The following is a 27,231-nucleotide window of genomic DNA, read 5'->3' on the forward strand; positions in this document are numbered from 1 at the left end:
GTAATTTGCTACATTTATTTGCTTTGATCGCAACCCCCAACTGAGTTGGCAATTATTGTCCTGACCCAAGTAAAAGAGACAACCCAAATATGGAAAAAAATCCCACAATCGTCTGCCCTCCTCCTAAACCGCGTGTCAATTAAAGAAGGTGCGGCGAGGCGTTAAACGTTTACACGCATAAATATTAAAGGCCCAAGACCCACCGCTCAAAATCAATCAAAATTTTATAAGCGGCAATTGAAAACGCGCCAACAATTTGGCAGCCGACTAAACAGTCCCAGCACTGGGACAGCAGGAGCTGTTTATATGCTATGTATAGTATCGTATATAAGATATATATAATATGTTATATATACATTTATTTGAGCAGCTCTGTGCCCAGTTTCGGGTCCAAATTTGTTTGTGCGCCGATAAAAATCTCGTGAGACAATAAAAATAAAAAGAACCAGGCAATGGCCCACGCTGAGCAAATCGCACGTTAAGATTACTTTCGGCCACGTTTCTCTGTGGGACACCACGAACTGTGCATAAACTGGATACAGTTGGCCGGCACCTGAGAGACCATAAAATGTGCCCACACTTAAAGTTAAAGCAAATGCTAGTGCGTAAAATGTGCTCTAATTTAATACACGCGCACACACACCTTCATCCAGGTCTCCGGTATACGGGCATCATACATGGCATCCAGTGACTCCTTGAGCGCCGGACTCATCACAATGGTTCCATCTATGGCCAGCTTCAGATCGCATAAGCATGTGTGGACGCGTTTGATGACGCGTTGCATGCGATCGATTTCCTGCCTAAAAACGTATACAAGTAGGTTAATCAAAACGGGTCTGGACTGGACTGGACTGGATGTCCCGTTCTTGGCTTACCTGAGAAAGATGTTCATGGGCAGCAGGATGCCCATGCGTGTCAGATTCTCACGCACCTCGTACTCATTATACTGGGCCGGCAGCTTGCGCAGCATATCCTCAGCCAGTTGATAGACGATGCTTTCCCGGGTCTCGCCACCCCCGCCGCCACCCTCCTTGGGCTGCACACTAAGTATGGTATCGAGTATGCCTGCAACAACAAAAAAAAAAAAAACAAAAGTGGGCTGTAAGCGATTGCGCAATACTCTGTTCAAATTATTGAGTGGACGACTCCAAAACTGTGGTCAACAATAATTTAAAGCTGTATAGACAAGATCCGTATACCACATTCTGAACAGAGAACAAATACAATGAGTCGCCCGTAGGTCACTTATGCAAATGCGTTAATTGGCTCGCGTGGGTCGCTAATTGGTTTTAGCTTTTGGGAATAAGCCACAAATTCCGCAACTAAAATGTATGGAATTTATTTATCGTTTTCACACAACACAGCACACACCACACACGCGAACACACACCTTCCCACGCACTCAAATGCAAATTGTGTATAAAATCGAGTGCATTTCTAATTTATTGTCTGGTTTTCTATGCGCTGACGTCACAGAAACGAAGTGTAGCACGACTAATTAATAGGCCACCAGATATAAATAGCAACAACTAAAAGCTGTCTGCTGTCGACTACGAGATATCCTGTATGCAGTATTGTAATACTAATAAACTGTACTTACCCTCTATCTCTTACCTTATAATCTTCGAGATATGCTTGAAAACCCAAGCCTGCATATCTGTACATACATATATATTTTGGGGGCAACGAGGGTGGAAAATGTCTGAATATCAAAAGCTATACTAAAAAATTGTAGCTGTTAAAGGCTTTTAGATATTAGCTAATTGACACAACAAACAAAATTAATAAATCCAACTGCAAGAAGTTGAAGTATTGAAAACCTTCTTAGACGGCCTCCCAGTGGGAAAAAAGCAAATTGTGTAAGCTTTAGACCAGAAAACCTTCAACAGACGATGTCATTGACCTGACCACACAAACAGAACGTTAATTTCAATTCCCTAAATAAAAGCCAAAAAAAAAAATGAAAATTGAAATCAGGCTCACCTTTGGCCGAGTTAATCTGGTACGTGATGTCAGCATTAGAATGCAAGCCAAACACTTCAGGCGTGTCGTAGGCGGGCAGACTATTGATGTAATCGATGAAACCCTGCAGACTCTTTGTGCTGGGCACCTTGTAGCCCTTGTAGAACTCAAAGGAATTGGACAACAGCTGTTCGCAGAACCAAACCGAGGTGAATGTGGTCAAAAGGCGCTTGTCAAAATCATCTGTGACACGGCCGCCGTATTGCACTTCGCCAATCATATAGACAAGCGTTTGCCAAGAGACGCCCTTCTTGGGATCCATTTCATCCAGATGATTCTGTATAAACTGCACGCTAGCGGCAAAGTCCGCTTGATTGAATTCATAGGGTATATTCCAGCCGAGTGGACCGAATTTGCGTCGTTCCTGGACGATGGTGTGCAAAAAGGCAACTGTATACAGCAAGCAAGGCCATTGCGTCGCGGAGGTGTAGTCCAAAAAGTCCTGCGTAAAGGCCTGCAAAAGGGTAATGACAAAAAATGTGAGAGCGTCGAGATAAGATTGGCTACACTTAAAACTAATTCTGCTAAACTCTACTTTTTTTTTGGTGTATGTATAGAGAATATTGGATGACGATGACTTCGACAGAGATGAAATTTAAGCACATGAAATTACAGACTTTTTTAAGTTTACTTTAAAATAAATTTGTTTAATATGTGCAAAAGTTAAATATGAAAACATGATGTGATATATAAAAACCTCGTTTAATCGAATTTTTCATTTTTAAGCCTCATTAAATGAAAATCTCCATTAATCGAATTCCTGTGTAAATTGTAAGAGACGTAATTCCCTTGCCACTTCGAATTATCGCCGTTTAATGTACATAACGTTATGAACTGGTCCCTCAATCAGTATATTGAGAGTATTAAGGTATCTAAAGGGTGCTGCTTATTTAAAATAAACTTTTGTAAGAAATTTAAATTTTAAACAAACCATAACTAAATATGTTGATTCTGATTGGGCTGGGAGTGAGTCTTACAAAAAAAGTACAACTGGATACTTCTTTTAAATGTTTGGGACATGTCTGATATGTTGGAACATAGTTATGGAAGCTCTATATCTTAAATCGTAGATATCTAGTATAAAACTTGAATCAAGTGGGTTTATAAAAATACTAGAGGTTAATAAAGATTGCAATTTGTCTGGACAAATGTGTAATATTGTTGCCAGAAGCTGGTTATTTAATTGTGCGCAACATAAGGCTAATCTAAACATTTATAAATTGGTTTGAATATTATTCATATGTTGCTTTAAAGCAATGTTTTGAGCAGTCTAGCAAAGGACTTACCTGGTAGCTGCGCTTCAGACTGGCGCGTATGCCCTGCGGCGGCTCGTTAGTAAATTTGAGCGCCATCTGGAGCAGGCCAATGGGAAACTCCGAGTGTGGCTCGGTGGTGACCCACATGCGAAAGGTATCATCAATATGCTCCGTCTCGACCAGCATATCAATAACCTCCGAGCAGAAGGGCAACGATAGATGCACATTTTGAAGCAACACCCAGCCGCCATTGGCCATAGACTCCATGATCATTTTGCGCGCATGATACTCCTGGCCCTGGCCCATGGAAACGCATTTAAGGGCTGCCGAAAGAAGATATATGGTAAATATGAAATGGCTTAAAGCTGCACTCTAATTGCACATACTGATGCCCTTCTGCTTAGCCAGTGCACCAATTTGTGTAGTCGGATCAGAGCCAATGGACAGTAGGCAGACAAAAGGTGTGCGTGGCTCCGACTCAGCCCAGGTAGCCTCCAAATCTAAGATTTGCATCTCACTATACTCGGAGCCCAAGGATTCTGTGTTAAGTAGAACATTAGAAGTGGTCGAAGTGAATGCTTAAATCAAAAACATACCTTCTATATACTTCTTGGCCTGGGATATTGTGCGATCAGGACACCAGGAACGAATGAGCAACAGCTTGCGAAAGCTGTCTAATAAAGCATTATAGCCACAAGGTATCTCTTCATTCTCCGGTTTCTCGCACTCATACCAGCTGCGCCAGTCTCGCTCGTTTAGCTCTATGATTTGCAACACCGTGGAGAAGGTTTCCAGCTTGCTAATCTCCACCAAGTTCAACCAGGTGATATCCAAAATCCAGCGGAATGGCTTGGGCGCCACAGCATTCAAATCCAACGAAGCGCCACCCTTGATAAAAGTCAAGAACTCCTCATGGCTAATATTGCCATTATGGTAATCAATCTTAATAGCCAGCATCAGGGTGAAGAGCTGCTTGTGGCGCTCGTAGAGACTGCGATTGGTGAACTTGTAGACCTCATAGGTGAGATAGCGTAGGATAATATTGATGCGCTCCTCGGTGACGCTCGACTTGGTTGACTTGGTAATTGAGTTGTTGAATATGACTAGAAACTGTTTCAGAGAGTTCTGATACATGGCATTCACATTGCTCATCTCGACAATCAGAAAATAGAGAATGGAACCCCGCTTTGCCACCGCACGGAACTCCTCGCGCGCCTTCATAATCTTTCGTTCGGTTACCTCAGAGATTTTAAGCTTCTGATTGACCTCCTCGGCGGTGGTTTTAGTCACGCGCAGCACCTCGATCAGCGCCTCATCATCCACCAGAGAGCCCTGGGAAGAGCTGAGGCGCAGCAATAGATTCGCCTCGAGTTCCTTCATGTTGCGCTGATTCTGCATGACCGTCTCGAAGAGCGCTACTCGTTCCGCTTCCAGATCGGACTTCTCCATGAGTATGACACGTCCTAGCAGCTGATCCTCCAAACCACGCATTGTCACTGTGAAATCAATAATTGAGGTCTTGGCGCTGACCTCCGGACTGAAGGCAGGATTGGGCAGCTTGGTGGTTATGTAAAGCATAAAGCCAGGCATTACATCGCACTCCTTATCGCCCACCAGCACCTTTTCAATGCTGCCCGACTTAATGAAGTTCTTCTCCAGCACATTGTCTATAACCGGATCCAGATCTATGCCCACATCCTCAATAAGCAAGGGTCTGCCCAGAGACAACGAGTCCTCAAGATGCGTGCGAAAGTATTTGTGATTCAGCGAGGTTATCTGCAGCTCATTGCGATCCTCCTTGCACTTGATCCAGATCTTGCCCTGTGTCTGCGGATCCACCAGCAGCGGATAGCTACTCGACTTGGTCGCAATGAGCGCATTCTGCACGGATAAATCATCATTGGGTAGTCCCTGGAGCGTCCATTCGGACACAGTTGAGGAGTCCACCAGCATATTGATAATGTTTAGACCTGTGGTGAAGGGTATGCACTTCTGCTTCAGTATGCCCATCCAGGTCCTAATTAGATTAGCTCGAAATTCTTGGTTGTAGGGGCCGCAATAGGATAGAAATCCTGTGGCTAGAAGCACATCGCCCACCAGCTTGCCAAGCTGTATTTTGAACTCCTTACTCTGGTTGGTCCAGCGATGCTTCTCATCGGACAAGCCATTGATAAGGGCCGTGGCGGCCGTCATCTTGCGCAGACATACATTTGCTGCATCCATAAGGCGTTGCTTTTCACCTACGGCCTTGTCGTACTGATCCTTGACAGCCTGGAGTGCATCCTCGCGCTCGCGCAGCTGCTCTTCGGCACCAGCCAGATCGTCCATAGCAAGCTGGAGGAATATACGTGCGAGTTTTGGGCTTTTCACATTCTGCTTATTAAACCTACCTTGAGGCGCGCCTCCTGCAACGTGAGATTTGCCTTCAGCGGAAGCACCTCTTTGTTGACGCTATGAAAGAAGCCCATGGCCTTTGTCCAGGAAAGGAGACCGGCAACGTCACCGCATACACGACGCGCCATGTCCATGTTGTAATCCTCCATGCGGAAGTAGGGCTGCAGCAAATCAATCATCTCATCATTGATGGTATCCTTGGGGTAGTTCTGCAGCTGCAGCAGGAACGTGGCGCTAGCCATCATCTAGGGATTATCAGAGAATAGCCTGGAGTAAGAATTAGTTTGGAAGAGAACGTGACTGACCTTAAGCGACTCCTGCCAGGAGGGTTTGGGGCACGGTGTACCGGAGTCGGGTATGCACGGATGCAGCTTACGTTTGAATAGGATGAGCACGCAGTCCATGATGCGCATGATGAGATGCGGCGGTCTACCTAGCTTGCGCACCGTGGCTATGTGAGCGGGTTTGATAGTGTTAAGCGCATTCTCGGCCTCCTCCAAGGCAGGCTTTGCCGCCTCCAACTTTTCCTCGGCCAAGGCCTTCTCATTAGCAATACATGCAACGAGAGCCTCGGCCTTGTCCTTGACAATGAGCACCTGATTCTTGACTATCTCCGCTTGCATTGCACGCTCGGTAACCTCAACTAGCACAGATTCAGCGTTCTTGGAGGCTTCGACTAGCTCTTCCTCCATGACGACTAGATCTTTTTTAAGGATCTCAACAGAGGCGGAGGCCTCTTTCAGTTTCTCCAAACCCGTATCCATCTTCTCCACACCATCGCGCAGCTCTTGCTGCTTGAGCTGGTAAATGTTCTTGTAACCGGCAATGAAGTTCAGATAAGACTTGGGTGTCACGTGAGTGGCGCGACGGAAACGCTGGAAATATTCGTGCGATGTTTCCGCAACAATGTCCTGAATGGAGCCGAGCGCATTAACCAGCTCTTCCTTAACGGCCGGTGTACACTCAATCTCGAAGTGGCTGAGAAAGTGTCTGGCAACCGAGACCAATGCGTCCTTGGGCCACGGATGCAGCCAATCGATGGTGCAGCCGGAGACCAAGGCGGGAAAACGCTGCACCCGCGACCTAAATGTCTCACCCACTGGCGAGAAACAAAATGCCACATGCAAATTGGTGCAGGTGCGCGCCAAAAAGAATTCCATCACACTTTCCGGGGTCGCTGTTTTGCGTTGATTCTCGCGTTTCATGACCGGCGTCAACTCCTGCACGATTTCGGCCTGCTCATCGCGCGAGAAGAGATTTGATATGACACCGCTCGAGAGTATATTATTTAGATACTCGAGGAAACCTTCCTCTTTGATATCCATATCGGTGAAGAGAAAGGTTGTGCCCTTGCCCTGAACGCCGCAGGTGCGATAGAGCAGCTTTAGGTCCTCTAAAAAGTTGGCCACATTGTACGAACGCGTCAACGCAATTTGGAATGTCTTGTAGCCGGCAATAAAGGATGCCAATTTCGTCAGCGACTGTTTTCCAGAACCTCCGACCCCGACCAGCATGACGTTGCCTCTCGGATGCCGAATGATGCGGGAGATCTTCACCAAATGCAGCATTGCATCTGGGAAGAACACCAAATCCATTCCGGAGCCTCGCACCATCTCATTGAATTGGGCGAGAAACATAACGAGACGCTCGCGAAGCGCTTCATACGAGTTATGAGAGTTCACCGGTTCATAGACCTTGGGTAATTCCATATCAGTGTCCTCACCCTCCTCGCCAGTCGGCTCGGGGGCATCCCGCATGAAGTCCACAAACACCGGATTCGGTATTATCATTTGGGAATGGGACTCACCCAGCTCCTCGCGCACTAGCGCCGCCAACTCTGAGCCGAACCATTCCTTGTCCTGGAATGTGGTAAAACGATCGGCAAATACACGCGTACACTCATGCTTCCACAATGACATGAGTACGCTCTCCGCGGTAATCACTGTGGATAAGGTGCCAACCATGCCCTGCCAGATGCGCGACAAGTCGCGCAGACTGAATACGTAGTGGAATTTGGCCGGCGTAGGCAATAGTTTTTCGCGCGTGCGCTGCCACAGATGGCGTGTCACCAGGATCAATTTCTTGACCAGATTCCGAACTTCGGGCACAAACCCGCGCTTGGCATTGTAATGACCCTCACCGATAACGCGGAAGATCTTATCAATGGAGTCGTTGTCGGGTATATTGCAATTAAAGACGCAAAACTGTCGCTTCAGGCGAGATGGTATATCATTGCGTCCACCGCCGGGCAGGCCCATGGCCGCCACATATTGTACATCCACAATGGTGGTGAAATCGCCTGGTTTCTCCAGGCTATAGAAGCCCTTCATGTCCATGGACTGTCGCACAATCTCGTTGGTTATCTGATCGCCCCATTCATTGATCTCGGGCAAATTGATGTCATCGATGAAGACGATCAATTTACGACCACCGGGTGGTCCAAATGTGACACCAACACGCTTCTCCACATAGCTTTCGATTGTGCGCTGAAACTGATAGGGACTGGTTGCTGATGAGAAATTAAACGACCTGCCCATGTAGGTCTCAATGTTCATTTTCCTCATGAAGTTCTTCATAATGACAGTCTTGCCGGTGCCCTGTTCGCCGATGACCATCACGGCGCGCTCCTGATTGGCAATGGTGCCGATCAGATAGTCGATACGCACATTGTCCACAATGGGCACCAGAATGCTTAAATAGTCCGGTGTGGAAAGCTCCGGATACATGTAGGGTGTGACTAGCGTCTTCCACGACTGCCACACGCCCGTTGGAGAAACGAAAAAGTCAAATATTGTATTCTCATGGGCACTACCCTTCGGATAGTCCAACAGCGGAAACGATGCCTTAACAAACAGATGCATTTTAACGCGATCGCTAGTTGAGAGATAACCCCCTAGACCCCAGGCCAACGCGAATACATACAAGCGCTGCAAATGCTCCGGCGTACACATATCCTCCTTCTCCAGTACGGCGCTTTCGTCGGGCACATCGTCTGTTAAAGTAAAGCTCATCATTTATAATGACTGTAGTTATTCGTTAAGCTACGAACACACATATAGCATACACATAGACGACACAAACGATGAAACACAAATATTGGAGAGGTTAGTGAAAGACAGAGACACAGGCTTACATAGGACCTACAACAATTGGACGCACACAAGGTGGGAAGGAGAAGCGAGTTTGTATCAAAACGTATCCAGAACTTATTAAAATAAAGATCAAATAACATGAAATACCCATGAAATACAGTTAGTCGCCTAATTGAAAAGCAAGTCCGTTAGAAAATAAAAACATTTAATTTAGTGGAGGATACGTTTTAAAAACAAACGCCAGTTTCCTTCCCTGAACACACATGGAATAGTTAAGAGGGTGCAATTAGTAGGATTATTTAGGGAATTATTAAAGGGTTACAGCACCAGCTCAATACAAGCATACAGAAGCAGTTTTTAGCAGAGTTAATTTAAAAGATTTTTTGGAAAGTTAGCTCTACGAGTAAAGTTTTACGTTTTACATTTATCTATTAGGTATTACGGATTGTATACTTTACCGACAATCTGACTGCCAATCGATTGCCGTCGCGCTTCTTCGATTTGTTTTTGATGCTCAAAACGCTTGGCCGCTGATGATTGAATGTTTCGGATGGGTATAGATGCTATAGCTGCTAACTCGCTTTCAATAACAACTTACCATCTTGACTCTCCTTGCTGGATAAGCTCACAGCCTGCTCATCATCCTTTTTGGAGGGTATTAGACCCTCCAATATAAACAGCATCTGCTGCACTATGTTGCACTGTAGCACAGGCATTTGTAGCTTCACATTCTGTGCACCCCAATTATAGACCTCGACAAAGGTCTGCTCAAAGAGATGGGAGAACGTAGATTTCTCACCAGGCGCGCGATTCTTGAGCCACGCCTGAACAACTGCCGGATTCAAAATTGTGAATAAAAACAAGCAATTTTCTGGTAGAAAAACTTACTCGGTCGAGAATCCAAGCCAGAGGAGCTCATGTAGACCATGCCGTTGCGTGAAACCGTTGCCGGCGATGCATTATCAATATTATGTGGCTCAAAGATGATCTTAACCGTAGGCGCCATGGTCAGCCGATCGCCATTGGCCAGGGTTAGGGTCTTATTATCATCCAGCACAGAGTTCAAGTTCTCTATCCAAATGCTGTCCACAGGTCCATCCAGAACCAGCCACACATGTTCGCCAGCTTTTAGCTTAAGCGTCTTCCGCCACAATGCCGAGAAGATGCCATCGGTCCAGTCATTGGTGGCCACATCGAGGCGTCCAAACATCTGAGCCGCCGTTATGGCCTTGGGATTCATGCGCATCTCCCGATGGCTATCACCCATTTGTGTCATGGCTTTCATTAGGGTGTGGATGCAGGTGCTTTTGCCTGCGCCACTGGGACCCAAAGTCATGATGCCATGTCGCACATTCTGCGTCTCATAGAGCTGTATTAGCTTAAGAACCCATGGAGGATGGTAGACCAGACTAGCCTCTTCCGTTTGGTGTAGTATAGCTGCTTCCAATTCAGGGTAGTTGGTCTTTTCGAGAGTCTGTTAGAGAAATTGATTAGGAATACCCATTCATTTTTTATAGACATCGATTTTTAGGTCACCTGATTGGGAAACAAATCCGACACCAGCGAAATGAATAATGGCTCATCGTCGTCTATCAGCTTGGATAGATTCATGTCGCGCAGGACCCGCATCACAATCGTACTCTCGCTATCCTTAGAGTTCCGGCGCTTTGCTGCGCCCAATGTGCGCAGCACCGATAATATGTTTCTTAGACCGAAATCATAGTGAACCTGTTTGGTTAGCTGCTCCTCGCACAGCTTGTAAAGGGTATAGAATTTGCGTGCCAACGTGATGTTCTCCAAAAAGCCACAACTAGCCAATTTAACTCTTATGATTATCTGTCTATCCGGCACCATCATGGCCACCGTGCGAAATTGAATTTTCAAGTTCTCCGGCAGCTCCTTGCGACCAGCATATCCAGGATTCTGAATGCCACGTGGGTAAACATTTAAAATCGCTTTACACAAGTTTCTATTGCACTGGCTGTGTGTAGAGCAAATAAATAGCAAATGCTTGCAAATATTGTGCATGGCTTACGTTAAATCCTAACACACACATACATAGTACGATAAAACCACACACACCTCTAAAATCCCCTCCACATCCCACCCTTTCGCCTTCTCCACCTGGCAGCCATTACTCAACCACCTGGTGGTACATTTTGATGCATCTGCGAGCGATTCGCATAAGTCGCAACCATCAATAAGTTTATCAAATACAAATTGATTTATCATACTCGCACTTTATGCGCTTCTCACTCATTCACAAGTTCAGTCAGTCAGCCAGTCTGTCAGTCAGTCAGTCAGTCACTCAGTCTGGCTTTCTGTCAGTTCGCGAGCTTAGAGACTGTTAGGGAATGAAATATAGTTAGAGTATGAACATGTTAATGGTGTACATTTTATTTAGACTAAGGCTGGCTGAAAGGAATCCTGGTGGGGTTTTTAACAAAAATGTTATTTAATAACTTGTATAAGAGTATTAGAGTAAAGATAGTTAGATGGACAAATATATAAATGGATTAATTTTAACCATGCTTTAAAGAAAAGTTTGCGCCCATTTATAAACAATCTTTAAAAACAAACTATATGCTCTTGTCTAAACAGTTTTAAGCCTCGTAAAGACTGGACTTGAGTTGAAATGATATTCGATTGCCAGCATATTCCATCAAATTAGTAGCAAGTGCTTATAGATAAATTTGGGGAACATAATCTAGACATGCAATCAACTTGTTAGACGGAAAAGCTGTCCCATGTTAGCCAAAAGTGAAAACTCATTTGTCATGTTACGGGGACATTTGATATGAGCAGCATTTGAAATACTAGCTATAAAAAAAAAAAAAACAAAACTAAACAAAATAGCCCCAATCGATTTTGAGCTACGCTAATCTAAATGTAAACAGTGTCCATGCGTTGGAGGAGCGAGGTGGGCGTGGCAAGCGCATGTGACAAGCGTTATTGTTGGGCTGCCTGCCTGGTTGTTGCCTACAGAAATAAGCAAAGCAGCCACAACAAAGGATTTAGCCAATAAACTGGGACGCACATACAGGGACTGCGACAGCGACAGAGTGTGTGTGTGTGTGGGTGTGGGTGTGTTTATGTGTGTTAGCTGTCACATAATGTTTCATCAGAATCAAAATGCACACTAAAGGGGCTAAAAATGTTACATAAATGCGACCAATAATTCAGTTAAGCAAATTAAAATTGCGCATACGATCCGAATACCCAAAGCCAGCCAAAAACTGCCCCGTTGCCAGCCACTGTATGTGTGTGTGCACATTATATAAGAGTTCCGGCTTTATCACTAGTCGGCAGCAGCTAATCACATTACCCATTGATAGTTGCCAACGTTGGTAATTAAAATACGGCACTCGCCAGTTTTTGGCTGTCTGTGAATAAACCATTTACTCGTCTAAAAGCCAGGAATAATCACATTCTGTATACGCTCTCGTAGAGAGCGAGAGGGTAGCCCAATGCAAATGTGGCCCAAAGTAAATACATGTCTAGCTGGTCTGTGTGTATGTGTTGCTGTCAATTTTATTATCGCTTAAGTTGAGCAAAATTTCACATGACTAATAACGCGGCATTGCAAAAGCTGCTGTCACTTTCTCTCACCCCCCAGCGACATTAATGTGTTTGCTTTTTTATGCTTTTTTTTTCCAGACCAGAGCTTGCTGACGCTTCTTTACAACATTTTTTTTTACGGGAACCTATATGTATTTTTAATAAATATCAATTTGGCTTGAAAGCCTTGCGCTTGACACATCTTTTTGGCATTTAATTTGTTTTTTTTTTTTTTTTGAGCGTCTGTTTGTGGTGCGTTGCATTTTTGTCTGGTTTTTAAATTTGGATTGACTGAAAAAACGCTTTTGCAAAATATATTCACATAGCGTTTATAAAATCGCCTGGTATTTATTATAGCAAGCAATACAAATAGTTCACGATTCGAAACTGACTTCAATCCCTTAATATCGCCTAATATATGATTTTATTGGCACTAGTTTGAGCTAAGCAACAGTTGGCGTTTGGTTTATTGTAAAAATAAAATTAGAAGTCTTGAGCCTTATCTTTTTTTTTGATAAGTTTAAAAGTCCACGTCAGGCTATATTTAGTACATTAAAATCTATGTACAAAGTACACATTCTGGTGTGTCAGCCTTAATGGATACGGACGACATGAAACGCACACAGACAAAGGGATAACGTGTCTTATTTAAAAATAAATTTAAGTACATAATACAGACAGCTGCCTGTTATATATCCATATAAAAATTAGGCATGCTGAAGAATACCCTTTATATACTTTTTATGTGTACTGGGTATAATCAAAATATTTATATATCAATTTATGCCTTATATAAATGGACCGTTCATTGAACTGGGAGGTAAAAAAGCAAAAAGCGTTACTTGAGTTGTCAAAGCCCGCACACACACTTTTTCTCAGACACAACACAAGGTACGCATCAGGTGCAATTTGCGATGCAATTTAATGAAATAAGCGTAAAGTAAATTTGAAGAAAATGCAATTGAGCTGAGTTGAGTACGTGATAAAGTGAACTAGTTGAATTAGAAGACCTATTAGCTAGGCACCATGGGCTGATAGATAGTGTAGAAGAAAGTAATAGAAAATACAAACCATGGTTATGAAGATGCCAAACTCGGGATTCATTTCGATGGTGTCGCCATCCGTGAATAGGAATGTCTTCTTTTTCTCCTTCTTGGCGGTAAGGACAACGGCCACCTGTTGGGCGGCCACAGAGAGAACGGGCAGCTCAATGCGATTGAATTCGTCGAAACAGCCCCAGCTGCCGGACTGCGCCAGACCCTTGTAGATGCGTCCCAGACCCCTGGACAAAGAGAGTTGTGCGAAATTGAATGAGTTGTTACCCACCGATGTGGGCTGCATTTTAAGTACCTTGCTTGTGGGCGTTTTACCTGTAATCCATTTGATCGGAACAATTAAAAACGACAACATACTTGGCCAACGTCTTGCCCATATCCTTCACTGTTTCCGTTTTTCCCGTGCCCGCCGGTCCACATGGTGCGCCGCCCATACTGAGTGTCAGCGCCTGGGCCAAAGTAATGTAGCAACTGGAAGATGAAGACGAAGGGGACGGTACATGGTAAGGCCACAGAAAATTGCATTTAAAATGCAAAAGTCTAGAAATTAATACGCTATATATATTATTTCTATAATATTTATTTCCTTGGAGGCAACTGAACTTAACATGAGCATGAATTTCGTATACGCCGCATAACACACAGCCCATTTAGCTAAAGCAGGTGCTGGCAGCCAAAAGCTAAGCTATTCCCTTTGGCATCCTTGCTGCCAGGATATCAAAATAGGCGCGAAATTTACAATGACGTACAGCAAAGCATCGAGCCCAAGGACTACGTTGAGACAAACAATGGTGGTGCAGGAGGCAGTGCGAAAAAAACGAAAGTTAGGCAGAAGAGCTGTCGGCGGCAAGGCAAAGTTTAAATATCCTTGCAGGTATACACGAATAAAAATTATATTTTGATAAGGGGACTTGAAATAATTCATTATATAGCTTAAAGTTTCCTATATTAATTTTAATTCTGACTGAAGTCGGCTATATCTAATAAAATTTCTTTATTTATTATCGTTAATTGAGAAGTTGGATTATGACTCCTAAAGAAACCTACAAGAACTCCATCTTCAACCAAATAATACTATGGTAGCATTACGATATAGTTCTTCGATTCATCAGAAAGATATATACCAAATGTATCCAAGGCAGCCTGAAAGCTGAGATATGATGATGAGCAAATGGGATGCAGTTCTCAATAGACGAGTTGTATTTTTTATTTTGCTGGCTGAACAAACAAAATATATTGTTTATAAATAATAATAATGTACATATGTCTGCCTAACTTTCACCGCGAATAACACCCACGCTTTGCGACCTAATCATAATACCCGTTGTAAGTGTATGGAGAAAAACGCCTCGGGATGTTTGATGAAATATGCCGTCACTTGGCTGGCTTTCCGCGGGGCCCTCAACAACGTTTTGGGTGTCCAAAAACTTTATTTATATTCCGCTAAGTGAAATTTATCTTTGCGAGCATGTCAACGACGTCGTCCTAGTAGTAGTAGTCGTCGTCGTCGTCGTCGCCGTCGTCATCGTCCTGCGTGGGCTGCCAGTCGTTGAGTAGGACCATAAAAAGGATACCAATGCTGCCACAGTGGCTGCCACTGTTTGTTGCCACTGTCTGTTGCCATTTGGTATCGACTTTGAACTTGTTTAAGTGCCGACCAGCAATTGTTGCCCATGTTTAAGTTTTGTTTGGCCAGCGCAAGGAAGTGCGGTAAATGCCCAACCCAAAAATTTGTCGATTGCTTTGCAAAAGTTTTAGCACGTGCCACAAGAAATGTAAATACAATAAATTAATTTATCTTAAGTTCTTCCCTTGGTACGCTGCGTGCAGGCAATCAAGTTGAATGATATGACAGTAGCTACGAGACTGAATTTTAATTGGGATTCCAAGTGAAGCTATGGGTAAGCCAAGGTGTATGTGAGTAATCTGTTAGTTACGCATTATTTGTGGCATGTACTGTCTAGGGGAGCAAAATATAGATTATAATTGAAGCTTTAATGTCTTTACTCTTTTGGTTGCTTAATGCTTGTAATTCCCAACATGTTAAGCACTTGAAAAGATGACAAGGCAACCTTCAGGTTCATAGAACCATAAGGTTTTTGATATAACTAAATATATGCTCATTTTTTAGCTTTTATAACTTTTTAGATGTTAGTAATTATTTATATAAAAAACGCCAGCCGGCCAAACTAATATTCATAGTAGAGGACTAGTGCAAATCCTGTCTAACCTATAGAACTTTATGGAGCATTTGCGGGAATGTAAACAGAGAATTTCTGTTTGAGATAACATAATTAATTAATTCATTTAGATGAAATCTTAGGCCAACTTCCAGTAAGTATTCTACACAAAAACTCATTAATTTGCATTACATAGGTATGAAATATGTTCACAAGCTAAACTATCTCAGACCTCGCATGTGGTTTCACTTGACATTGTTTCTATGCAAAACCTGAATGATGCCACAATTCTGCGCACAGATTGTGATTTACCATTAGCTTTTCTCTTTTAGTTACTTACAATATGGTTAAAGCTTCAAAGTTAAAATTAACTTTACCAAGCTGCCAGTTTTATGCAATTTAAACGGAAACTTTTTAATTCAATTTAAAACAACACACACACATGACAAGAACTGAAGCGTATAACGTTGACGAAAAATTGAATTAAATTGTAAAAAAAAATATATATATATTGTGTTGATAAATCACATACCGATCCGTTAATGGCGTTATGACCAAACGGTCTGTGCAACCCAGATACTCATTCTGATAGGTAAAGGTAACATCTGTGACAGATATCCAGGTCTTGTCCAGATCCTCCTTGAAATAGAAGCGGCATTGCTTCAGCCACTCAAAGTCATTCGACGATTTGATGTTCATGCGGCACTAAAGGATGGAGAATATATTAGAGAAGTGTATGCCTTAGTCATTAATGTCCTACCAGTATATCAAAGATATCACGCTGATGCACATGAATAGTGATTAATGTTTCAAAATTGGTTCGCTCGCGCTTGGATAGATTGCGTGTCGTCTGATCGATAAGGGTGTTGAGCATCTCGAGGAATTTATTATTCGTCTCAGACATGACCTTCCTCTCATGCCTGGCCTGCATCAGAGCCATTTCTGCATCGCGTGTCCAAATCATTTGTATACCCAATAAACCGATTTGAGCCGGCACCTTCTCGAGGAAAGTCAACAGCGTAAAATTCGGATCGTTTATTGTCGCATATGCGGTGCGTATTATTGAATGCAGTGACTGCTGTGCTGTGACCAGCAATTGAGTTAGCCATGTCTCGACCGAACCCTCAGCACGTATGGCCCGATCCAGCTGTATCATCTCACCTTCACTGCTAATAATCGCCATCATTTTATTGTACTCAACATCATGGAATCTGAAAGAGTATAGTATTTAATTGGTGTATGTGTGCTGGCTTTCATTTTATTTGTACTCACTTGACGCATTTGGTATTGTCGAAGATGTTCAGCAAATGATTCTGTATGGTATGCGAATCGGAACCCTGCCCAAGTATCTCGAGCAGCGCTGGATCCGATACGAAAAAGAAACGCGGAAACATAATGCGTTTGCGTTCCAAATAACCACTCAAAGATTTCTATGGTACGAAACAAATATAAATAATAAATTTAATGTAGATAAAGATTAAATACATAGACGTTATTTTTTCTTATTAGTTTTATTAAATAAGTACCTGGCAAATTTCCAGCTGCTCCTGAAGATGAGGCAGCAGTTGCTTGAGTAGGTCATCGCCCACGCAACAGGCCACAACGCCTGTTTTATTTATTCAAAGGATTTATAATTATAGTTACAATTATGTTTAAGGGAAAATGAAATAGTTAGATTTAGAGCTTTGTAATACTTTAATAAAAACATTAAATTTCTATGAAAAATATTCGAAAGTTATTTCGTTTGACTAACCTGGAGTCTCGTGAGCGCGCTGTACGAAAGAATTTGAAAAATGCGACACATGAAAATCAAGTAAAAACTATTTTGTACCTGCATGATTTTTTGCCAGGACTTGTCGATTTTCGAGAAGCGCTTGGCCTCTTTGGGCAGCTGCTTGGCTATGTCGCCGCCCACAAAGACAGCCTCCAGATAGACCCACATGTTTTGCACAAGCAGCCAGCGTTCCAGTATCTCGTTGGAGTTGGACAGATCGTAGACCCATTGCTGGATTTGTTTGCGGAAGGGCGCATTATAGCGATTCGATAGCAGTGAGCCAAGCACCATGAGACTATCCTCTAGCTGGCCAATGGTCTCCGCAGTTGTATCGCCACGCAGCAGCAGTTCGCCGCGATTGTTGAAGCTCATGAATTGCAGCTCGTGTACGGACCATTCGTTGGTCACCTGCTTCAGCTTGGCCTCTATATCCTTCTCCTTCATGGCACTAATGCAAATGTCTTCGATGTCCTCTTTGTGCTTGAGTAGCGGCGCCTCCAGTATGTTCTTGAGCGAGAAACCCTCCGAGTCGAACTCGAAGATGTAGCGAGTAACGTCCATGATCCGCTGCCAATGGCGTGGCTTCATGGCTTTATTCGCCATCAACTCCAATAACGGGCACATGTCATTGAAATCATCGATGGTCTTCTTCAGAGCATGAAAGGCGGGCCATTCCTTCAACCCCTTGGGCAGCTTGCGACATCGATTCTGGAACTCCATCAGCTCATTGTTAATCTCCTCAATGTCCACCTCGTTCCAGGGTATATCATAGTAGCTGCTAACCCTATCAATAACATCATTATAGAGCTTGTAGAGCTTTTGCAGCAAATTAAGCTCCTTGCGTATTTGGCCCAGCTCTGGGTAATCCGTTTGTGGCAGACCGAAGAGTTCCTCGCCGCTTTGGTACGTCTGTAGGCGGCGCCACATGCCCTCAAAACGATTCTGGAACAAAATCAAACGGTCGGAAGCTTCACGCGGCGTCAGACCCGCCTGCATGGGTCCCGCTGTCCGATATTCCGTCACATAGGCAATCTTATCCTGCTTAAAGTTGTCTAGATTGTTGCGCAAATCGCCCTGGAACGCCGGCTGCATATCCAACAGCTTCACCTGCGCCTGCAGTGCTCCAGCTAGCAAATTCTGAAACGTTGCCCGCAAATTGTCCACCAAATCGAATTGTTCCCGCTCCACCTGCACCTCATAACGGGTGAGAACATTGAAGGCCTCCTGGTAGTTGGGACAAAAAATGAGCAAGAATCTTTTGGCAGATCTAGAACGCACCTCAATGGGATCTATACGCATCTCCATGTCCACCTCCTGTTCCCTTATCTTGCTTAATGTCTCCATTATCATGCGCACGTCGTCCAGGTCACGTATGGGCCGGTCCAGTTTACGATCCATTTCATTGATCACCGCATAAACATAATCCATTTCCTTCTTGTACTTCTTCTTCATGGCCTGGCCAATTTTGTGGTTACAGGCTGAAAATAGAAACAACCGAAAAGTGTTTACACCTACGAAGGATATCGAAACCCATTAATCAATGCGCGCCAAGCTGACAATGCGGGGCAGGGGGCTAATTGATTTTCGCTTTGGCATTCATGGATTCAGACACGGCAGCCTATCCGGTGCTGTCTGTTGCTCACAAACACACATTTATTACCCGGTGCTTCCTTTGCACAGCTAATTCGGCCAAATATATTTTATCACTTAATTGGAAACCAATAAATTTGAATAGCTGCCTGCTTAAGACTATTTGTCTAGCAATCGTGAGTGCGTGTGGGTGTCAAATTTGTGGCTGATAAGCTGCTAAATGTCGTAGGTGTTGCCGTTGGGAATTAGAAACGAATTTCATGTGGTTTAGGCAACACAACAAGGTAAATAGGTGAGGAAATAAATTGTTGGGGTAGCCGTAGGTACGAAAAACGCAAAGAAGCTTTATTAAGGCGCAAGAAGGATGTGGCTGAACATATGACCCATACACTCATCAATATATAGATTTATACTTTCACAAAACGCACAGATTACATGCGAAAAACGTTTAAATACTGCGTATAATCTATGATAGGCTTGGAAGACAAAACTGCAAGCAAAATGTCAATCTAAGTCCGTTTTAAATGAAACTTGATCTACATCAACACTATCAATAAATAAATCAAAATGATGTTAAAGTTGTTGTGCTTTTTAAATTGTACTTATCATAGATATATGATATAAACCAGCTGGACTACTCACACTTGATCTCAATGGCCAAACCATACTTGAGCCTTTCATTATAGACAGCTACGCATTGTCCAAAGATCTCCATGTCCGGTTCAACGAGCAGATTTGCATCCAGTTCCGCCAGGCAACGCAAAGTGGACTCAAATTGCTGCAGTCCAAACTCCATCAGCTGCCGCGTGGTGCGATCGTTTTTCCAAAGAAAGTGATAGGGCTTCCAGCGTTTGATGTAGGTTTGAATCTCCAGCTTGATGTTCTTGGTGCAGCTGGAGAGCTGATTGAGTGCCTTGGCCACCTCTTTGTTATCCATAATAGCCGAGTAGAAGCTCTTGAGCATGTGCGGCATCTGTGGTCGTTCCTCAGAGGCTAGGCAATAGATTTTGCGGCGTCGATTCTTTGATCCGCCAGCGGCGTCCGTGTGATTGCGTCCGACGCGCGGCTGCGCCGTCATCGAAACTTGCTGCGGTTGGTAAGACAAGATTTTTGTGAACATTGCGAAGCTATTTAGCGGTGTGGTACGAACCGGCGGATCCTTGCCGCTAGTCCATTGCGCCACACCCTTCGCAATGCCCGTGATATTCTTGCCAGCCGTCACCAATATATCCTGCAGCTCGTCCAGACTCGGCTTGATAACCACATTTGGTATCTGCAGCTGCGCGTGTAACGCAAAGATCGGCTTCTTTGATGCCGTCTCATGCTCATCGGCGATGAACCGACGCCGCATTGTGTCCAGCGCCGCACGTATCACCTTAATCAGCACATCGATGACCTTGCGACTATAATAGCGACGCATTTCGACGACGGCATTGCATACCATATCCTAACACAGATAAAAGGTTATTAAATGCGTCTCTAGTTAGCCATAAGAACTCACTTGCATGCCCTTGGGCAAACTATCTGAAGTGGAGAGCAGCGTCAGCGGATTCTCAAAACAGGACCACAAAATGCTCCAGTCCTGCTGCTGACCGCCCCCACCTGTACCAGTTCCAGATGTTGCTCCTGCTCCTGACGTGTTTGCACCTGAAGTTCCTGCAGCTGCAGCGCCGTCCTCCACTTTGCGCCCTCCCGAGCCCGTCTGTTCACCCTTGGGCGTGGCTATTGGCCAGGTTTTGCATATATTTAGTTTAGCTACATAACAATTGCACGACTTACCATCGAACAACGTAACCACATCATCCCCGGCAATCTCCTTAAACGTCTCCGTTGCCTTGTCCACCAAGTTCAAGACTTCCTCCACTGCCTCCGAGACCATTTGACTTTTCCGATTAAGTTCAATGGCAGCTTTTCTGTGGATCACAAATATATTTTAATTATATATGTATATAGTTGCACGTTAAAACAAAAAACTTTTATTTGCTGCTGATTGACTACACATTCACCTGTAAAATCGTTTAAAAATAGTGAATAGAAGAGCAAATCAAATAGTTTGGGGGCAATTCAACTGCACTTAATGATGAATGCCCTGAGAATATGCTTTCATTAAACCTAAAAGTTGAGTGCAAAGAAAAAACCAATTGTGCTTCCCTAACCCACTCACACACACACCGCACACAAACACACTCTTTCACATGCAGATCAAGTTTTCTATCTATGCAAATGGAAAATCTCATACATAAATTAAAATTGATAAATTCAATAAATCACACAAAAGCCAACAAAGTCTACCGCAGGCAGCCAAGTTGATGGCAAAGTTCAAACGAGTTTTGTTGCCACATGCCACACACACACACACACACCAGCGCTAGCTGAGCTGACAGGTAGCAAATTTACCTGCACGCCTCCTCGCTGCGCTCCAAAAATTCATCAACTGTCCAGATCTCATCGTCTGCGTCAGGAAACAAATGTGCAAAGTTTTCGAGAGCATAAAATTATATAAAGACCCAGGAGTGGGGTTCAGCAATTAGATACTGGCAGCTGTGGCAGTAGAGCACCCACCTGCTGGCAGTATTTGGAGCGATACCTCCTGCATCCACATGAGCACGTTGAGTATGCGGTTCGAGTAGATGTCATGTACGCGCGCCACCAGCACCTCAAAGGTCTCAATGGCCTGCTTGCAGCGCTCATAGAATTGTGTCCAGTTCTGGTTGGTCCACTACAAAACGGAAGCGTAATTGTCAGGTGCTGACGTCAGCGTACCAAATGCGCCACTTACATTGATGCTATGCAGACCCGGCTTCAGCATGGCCGTTAGACGAACCAGCTGTGGCAGGAACAGTGGACGCACCTCCAGCTTGACAGCCTTGACCGTTGACAGAAACATTTTGATAAGGCTCTGCGCACAGATATGCAAATTAACAAAGGAAATAGTTGAGGTACTTCTTGTGCAGACTCACGTTTAGCGAGTCCTGAATGGTAATGAAGTACTGTTGTCGACTCATCAGCGTGGCTGCCACAATGGGCAGCTCGATTTTCAGCTTGGCCAGCATCTTGGCCTCCCGTATAAGCAATGGAATTGTCGGATGCAAATTTACAAACAAGCGATCGCCCTGCAGACAGAGCAGCGGCTGGAGCAAGCAGGCATCTGCGACACTTATGTCCTGATCCAACCAAATGGATACAATCTCATCCTCATATTCCTGCAGCACGTCCAGCACATTATTAAAGCGTACATCGAGATCTCTGGCCAGCGGCAGAGTGCTAAGAACCCCATGGTCCATTACCGCATCCATCAGCTCGGTAAGATGTAAACTTAAAGCGCGACACCAGTGAATGCGACCTGCGATGGGGGGAAAATTGCGCGCCAGTGGCGGATCGTCACGCTGCCGGCGAAAGGTCTTTAAAATGCGATCGACCTCCTTTTCCACATAGCGTAAAATTCTCGTATACTTCTCATCCATTCGGGTCAGTGGTATCTTCTCGCTGACCTTCTCGAAGCGCACCAGGAAGCGTATGCATTGGGGCGTCTCCCAGACAGTGTCAAAGTCACGCTCGATCAGCGTGGCGATCGTATCCTTTAGGGAATCGGTTTTATTCATGAACCGATCAAAGTCATCATTAAATTCGGCATTGCGATGATCCAGATAATCATATTTCTTCGATGTGATCTCCTTTTTGGCTTCCTCAAAATGATTGGAAGCATCCTCCAAGGCCTCGCCCAGCAGCAGACCCTCCAAGCGACGCTCAAACAAGTGATTATAATCGTCAATCAGATTGAACATATTTATTATCTTTGAGAGACGCTCGCAGAATGTGTCGAACTTGCCTAGAGTGGAGCGATGAATAGGATTAGGTATACTAAACCATTTTTTCACATACCAAAAACAAAGTTTTCAGAGAAGCCAAATGGTGTCTGATGCGGCAGAAAAGGCTGCTCCCGAACTGTATAATAGGTCTCATGATAAATGTGGTTCAGTTTGATGCAGTTGCTCAGCTTTGTGCGTATGAGGCTACGATCTTGAGACCAAATTGTTTCCTTGCAGCGACAAGTGATGTAGGATTTGCATGTTTCGATCATCTGGTTTGTTATCTGTTAAAAATGTAAAGCAAGCTTTTAATTAAAAATGTAACGTTTTCTGCGCCATAATAAACATCAATAACAGGGCAGCAATTAATACCAGGGCTGCCAATCTGCTTACATTTACTTGCCAATGCAACCGTGTGTCTTATTTAACGATGCAAAATGAAATTTATTTTGAAAACACCTTTTAGGTAATTTTTTATTTTTGCATATTCAACGCAAATATCAATGCACTTATTATTGACAGTCCGATGTTTTGACACGCGCGGGCTATAAACAGAAGCTAACAGCCACAGCAAGGTGCAAAAGGTCAGCGAACCAATAATATCCTGGAAGCTATTCAAGCAGCTCTATGGCAAATTCCAGGGTAAGTGAACTTTATAGACTCAACAAGCACCATATAAGCTGGTGCCCCGCAGAAAATCAATCAATTCAGCTGCCTTAATAAAATAGAGAGCTTATGGCAAAAGTGGCGCCACGAGCAGAAAAAGTATAAGGCATAAAGGTAAACGGAAATTGCGCTCTTGAATGACGACAGCAGTGCCAATAAGTATCTCTATTTGAAAGTTAAAGATAACCAATATTTAACTGCCTTTCAGGTACTCACCTTAACCATGAGCGCCGAGGTGCGCTCGGAAGTATTGTAGAATTGTGAGACACTGTAGATGAGACGCACCGTCTGAAGCAAAGCCAATATGGACTCCTTCATGCTGACCGGATCGTCCAGATACAATGAATGGCAGCATGTCTCCATGGCCTGTATAAACTTTGAATTGTCGCGCGCTTCGTTGTAGCAGAATGTTATCTTGCGATCGGTTTCCTTCCACTGCCGCATTACCCTTGAACCGGCGAGAAAGAGACAATGGAGCGTGAATTGCACTTCCTTGTCCTGCAGATGGGCGAGCAGCTGTGAGAATTGAGCGCCACGCTTCTTCCAATACTCAAGCTCATCCTGGGGTCCGCTGTGATCGTTCTCCTTGCGCAGCTGCTCACTCTCGCCCAGTATTTTGAGTATGCCCTTTGTCCAGTTGTTGACGCGCTCCTCCAGCTGCGTGCAGAACTCCTGATTCTTGGCCATGTCCTTGACCTCCTCGACAGCTATACAGCCATCAAACATGTCGCATCCGTCGGCAAACACATTATAATGATCGCAGACCTGCTCACAAACGCGCAGAGCGCTGCAGAAGGAGCGCAATCCCGGCAGCAGTTGCCCCTTTATGAGACCGCAGCTCACGTCCTCCTCATCGCCTTCGAGGCTGGGAAAGGCCAATGCCTGCATAAACACAAACTCCACAATACGCTCTATGGATGTGACCAGGCCAATATTCTTGGCATCGATGACGCCACAGTATCTGAATAAATTAGGGAAGAGAATTCAACCAAAATATTCAATTACCAATACCCTCAAGGCCTGTCAGTCAATCGTGTGTGCGTGTGTGTGTGTGTGTGTGTGTGTGTGTGTGTGTGTGTGTGTGTGTGTGTGTGTGTGTGTGTGTGAGTGGAATAAATCCCCGATAATCCGCGTGCCAACAAATAAACCAAAAATTGGCTATTCTTAGATAACAGTTTTTAAGTTTAGCCGAAACAAAAGGAAATCTATGAAAGATAAACAAAGGCGCAAACTAAAACGGAAAACAAAAGCGACTCATTCAAGAGTTTCCGACGAGCAGATACCACGTACTGGGAGTTGATTCGAAGCGAAGATAAACTGGTTGAAGGTATTTAACTCTTATCGATATTTACAAATTTTGATACTAATATCCACTGTTTTATACAAACGGAATGCACACGACCATTATACCCCTTAAAACATTTTCAATGGGTACAGGATATATCAACAGCAGCGAAAAACTTACAAATCCTTTTGAAATCCCTCCTCGGGCAGCTGCTTTGACGTGTTCACCCGAAAGATATAAATACAGACGCCGGTAAAAGCGCAGGTCCAGCCATCGGTAAGGAACAGTTTCTTATGCTTGGATGCCGGCAGGCCGCTGGGCGAGGCACCACCTAAAGGGGAAGGCAATATATGGACTAGATATTGGTTTATCCATTTGATGTGCAACATACCCTGTGGCGTCTTCGAGCTGCTTGATGCCATGCCTGTGCGTGAAGGTCCTGGCTTATTGGCATCCACAACTGGCGGAGGCTCTGGCTCATCCACCTCCTGATAGAACCACAGAAGCTTGTTCTTCATGTTCGGCAGAAATAGCTGATTAATCTCATCGAGCTGGTAAAACATATACAATTCAATACAATGCGGCCTAGGCTTATAAAATGAAAAGCTACCATATCCCCTTCGAATATGTAGTCCATGAGCTGATGCCGCGGCAGCTGAGTGGCATCTATCAGCAGCTGGAATGTGAACTCCAAACGGGGATCCATCTCCCCACGGCGCGCCTTGCGCTCGCATTCTTCGCGTCGACGCTGCGCTTCGTCAGGGTCCATGGCCATGTTTATTGTTTTATTTTATTTATTCAAATATCCATGTTAATGGATTATATTATTTGTTATTACGCGTATTAAACGCGTTGAACCGTTGGAGTTACCAAAAAATACGCGCAGTAAAAGGTTATCAGGTGCCGCAGAATTTTCATATATCGATATTGATTTCAATATTATCAAATATAATTTATTTAATTATAGATTGTTTTGGTTTATCATTTTAGTGTTTTTCGCCATTGCAAAATTCAAAATTGGGGAAAGACCAAAAATATATTAGTTTCAAAAACAAATTTCTTGTCGTTGCTTGCGTTGCAAAAACTGTTGACGCAATAATAATATAAATAAAATATTTGCAAAATACAAAACTACTTACAACAATTGCCATAACAAGAACAACAACTAGAACAACTTTTACTTGAACTTTTGCTTTAACGGTGCAGCTAGAAAAAACAACAGGAACAAACAACGTGTGGGCACAAAAACAAAAATTTGTTTTTCAGCTCACTAAAAAAACACAAAAACACAACGCATTTAACAGTTACGATTGTTTATAGTTTTTAGTGTGTGTGTATATAGTTTTTCAATATTTTAAGCTCGAGGGTTATTTCTGCAACGAGAGTGAAGTTTCATAAGATTGCATTACAAGTGTACTAAAAAAAAAAATCGAAATTTATGGATTAGTTGAATATATTTATCTTATTTATAAGCCAAATTCCTTTTTAGCTTAGTTCAACTACAGCGCATTCCTATAAGTTAATTTGCAATTTTTAATTTTTCTCTTTCGTTTTTACACCATTTTAAGGATTACATAATCAGCCAACGAGTACAAGGAGCTAAAGGGTTACATTACATTTCATACTGAAGCAATAATTATTTATAATAATCTTGCATTGAACATGTTACAAATTTAATTGGCAACTAATTAATTAGTTAATTGTTTAGTTGTCTCTCAATTGGCACCTGCAAAATGTCGCCCTCGTCCTCCTCCTCCTCATCATCATCGCTGCCACTGCCACCATTTGCACGCATTGCAAGCACATGCTCAACCAGTTTTTTCTTTTGCACGAACATTGCGCCAGCAATATTAATGCAAAGAAATAAATAAAACGCAAAAAACGCAAATAATTCTATAAATTTACTAGTTTTGCAAATGAATTTTCGGTCACTGTGTTATTTTGCACTGCTCTCTGACAAAAATCAATGCACAAACTTTATTGAACAAACAAACTCTCACAGGAATCGAATTGCGCGCCAATTGTCATGACAACAAAAGTCTCCAAATGGTCTCCAATCCGACTGCCACGATCAATGGAAGGGCCAAAATTCAAACTGCCTTCGTAAGTGCGATGTTTTTGGCCAATATTTATATGGAATTAAAGAACGATTTCAGCTTTAAAAGTCTTACTTTCCAAAAATATATTTAAGAACCCTTATATATAGTATTTATCTCTTTAAAGTTGTGCTTAAACGCTCTCCAACACTATCATACCGATAGCCACTGACATCGATACTTCGACACATCGATGATTTACTTCAGCCCTGCTCAGCGCCTCGCTCATTTATATCGATAGGATGACAAGCTTGTTCCGTGTCATGCCTCTGTTAAATTTAAATTCGATAAGCGCCAACATTTTCTATTGCATTATCTAGAAGCTTAAACTATTTATAAACGAATTGTAATATTCAATATAACTTGGAAAATATCAGCTATAGTCGAAAATGCAAAATTTTTCAGAAATAATAGTATTTCAGCCGACTGTTAATATAACAGTGACAAGGGCAGA

The 27,231-nt window shown here is 43.4% G+C and overlaps 1 protein-coding gene and 1 long non-coding RNA gene across 5 annotated transcripts in view; one reads left to right on the forward strand and one right to left on the reverse strand.

Moving 5' to 3' along the window:
* The window catches only part of Dhc1 (Dynein heavy chain 1), a 31,738-nt gene extending 4,557 nt beyond the window's left edge, over window positions 1-27,181 (reverse strand). The window contains exons 1-35 of one of the 4 annotated variants that reach the window (XM_070206755.1): window positions 26,408-27,181; window positions 25,292-25,429; window positions 25,073-25,232; window positions 24,862-25,012; window positions 23,613-24,357; window positions 22,804-23,014; window positions 21,882-22,750; window positions 21,701-21,820; window positions 21,484-21,640; window positions 21,319-21,373; window positions 20,701-20,834; window positions 20,423-20,643; window positions 20,072-20,368; window positions 19,564-20,008; window positions 18,610-18,809; window positions 17,389-18,555; window positions 17,311-17,329; window positions 17,084-17,163; window positions 16,830-16,987; window positions 16,318-16,768; window positions 16,090-16,262; window positions 13,693-13,848; window positions 13,394-13,604; window positions 10,301-10,687; window positions 9,653-10,238; window positions 9,363-9,596; window positions 9,223-9,294; window positions 5,978-8,664; window positions 5,669-5,917; window positions 3,875-5,612; window positions 3,665-3,817; window positions 3,309-3,601; window positions 1,984-2,476; window positions 876-1,065; window positions 644-800 (exon numbers count right to left, since the gene is read on the reverse strand). In XM_070206755.1, the coding sequence (XP_070062856.1) occupies window positions 644-800; window positions 876-1,065; window positions 1,984-2,476; window positions 3,309-3,601; window positions 3,665-3,817; window positions 3,875-5,612; window positions 5,669-5,917; window positions 5,978-8,664; window positions 9,223-9,294; window positions 9,363-9,596; window positions 9,653-10,238; window positions 10,301-10,687; window positions 13,394-13,604; window positions 13,693-13,848; window positions 16,090-16,262; window positions 16,318-16,768; window positions 16,830-16,987; window positions 17,084-17,163; window positions 17,311-17,329; window positions 17,389-18,555; window positions 18,610-18,809; window positions 19,564-20,008; window positions 20,072-20,368; window positions 20,423-20,643; window positions 20,701-20,834; window positions 21,319-21,373; window positions 21,484-21,640; window positions 21,701-21,820; window positions 21,882-22,750; window positions 22,804-23,014; window positions 23,613-24,357; window positions 24,862-25,012; window positions 25,073-25,232; window positions 25,292-25,429; window positions 26,408-26,518 (13,668 nt within the window). In that variant the 5' untranslated portion in view covers window positions 26,519-27,181. Of the gene's footprint in view, window positions 1-643; window positions 801-875; window positions 1,066-1,983; window positions 2,477-3,308; window positions 3,602-3,664; window positions 3,818-3,874; window positions 5,613-5,668; window positions 5,918-5,977; window positions 8,665-9,222; window positions 9,295-9,362; window positions 9,597-9,652; window positions 10,239-10,300; window positions 10,688-13,393; window positions 13,605-13,692; window positions 13,849-16,089; window positions 16,263-16,317; window positions 16,769-16,829; window positions 16,988-17,083; window positions 17,164-17,310; window positions 17,330-17,388; window positions 18,556-18,609; window positions 18,810-19,563; window positions 20,369-20,422; window positions 20,644-20,700; window positions 20,835-21,318; window positions 21,374-21,483; window positions 21,641-21,700; window positions 21,821-21,881; window positions 22,751-22,803; window positions 23,015-23,612; window positions 24,358-24,861; window positions 25,013-25,072; window positions 25,233-25,291; window positions 25,430-26,407 lie in introns of all 4 variants that reach the window. The other 3 variants (XM_032433584.2, XM_070206754.1, XM_032433582.2) reach the window with 3 other exon arrangements.
* LOC138910882 (uncharacterized) lies at window positions 13,740-14,596 on the forward strand. Its single transcript, XR_011416040.1, has 3 exons — window positions 13,740-13,880; window positions 13,971-14,251; window positions 14,397-14,596. It is a non-coding gene; the product is annotated as an uncharacterized lncRNA (long non-coding RNA).
* Window positions 27,182-27,231: the final 50 nt, after the last annotated feature.

Source organism: Drosophila virilis, chromosome 2 (genome assembly GCF_030788295.1).
Source record: "Drosophila virilis strain 15010-1051.87 chromosome 2, Dvir_AGI_RSII-ME, whole genome shotgun sequence".
Taxonomy (NCBI): Eukaryota; Metazoa; Arthropoda; class Insecta; order Diptera; family Drosophilidae; genus Drosophila; species Drosophila virilis.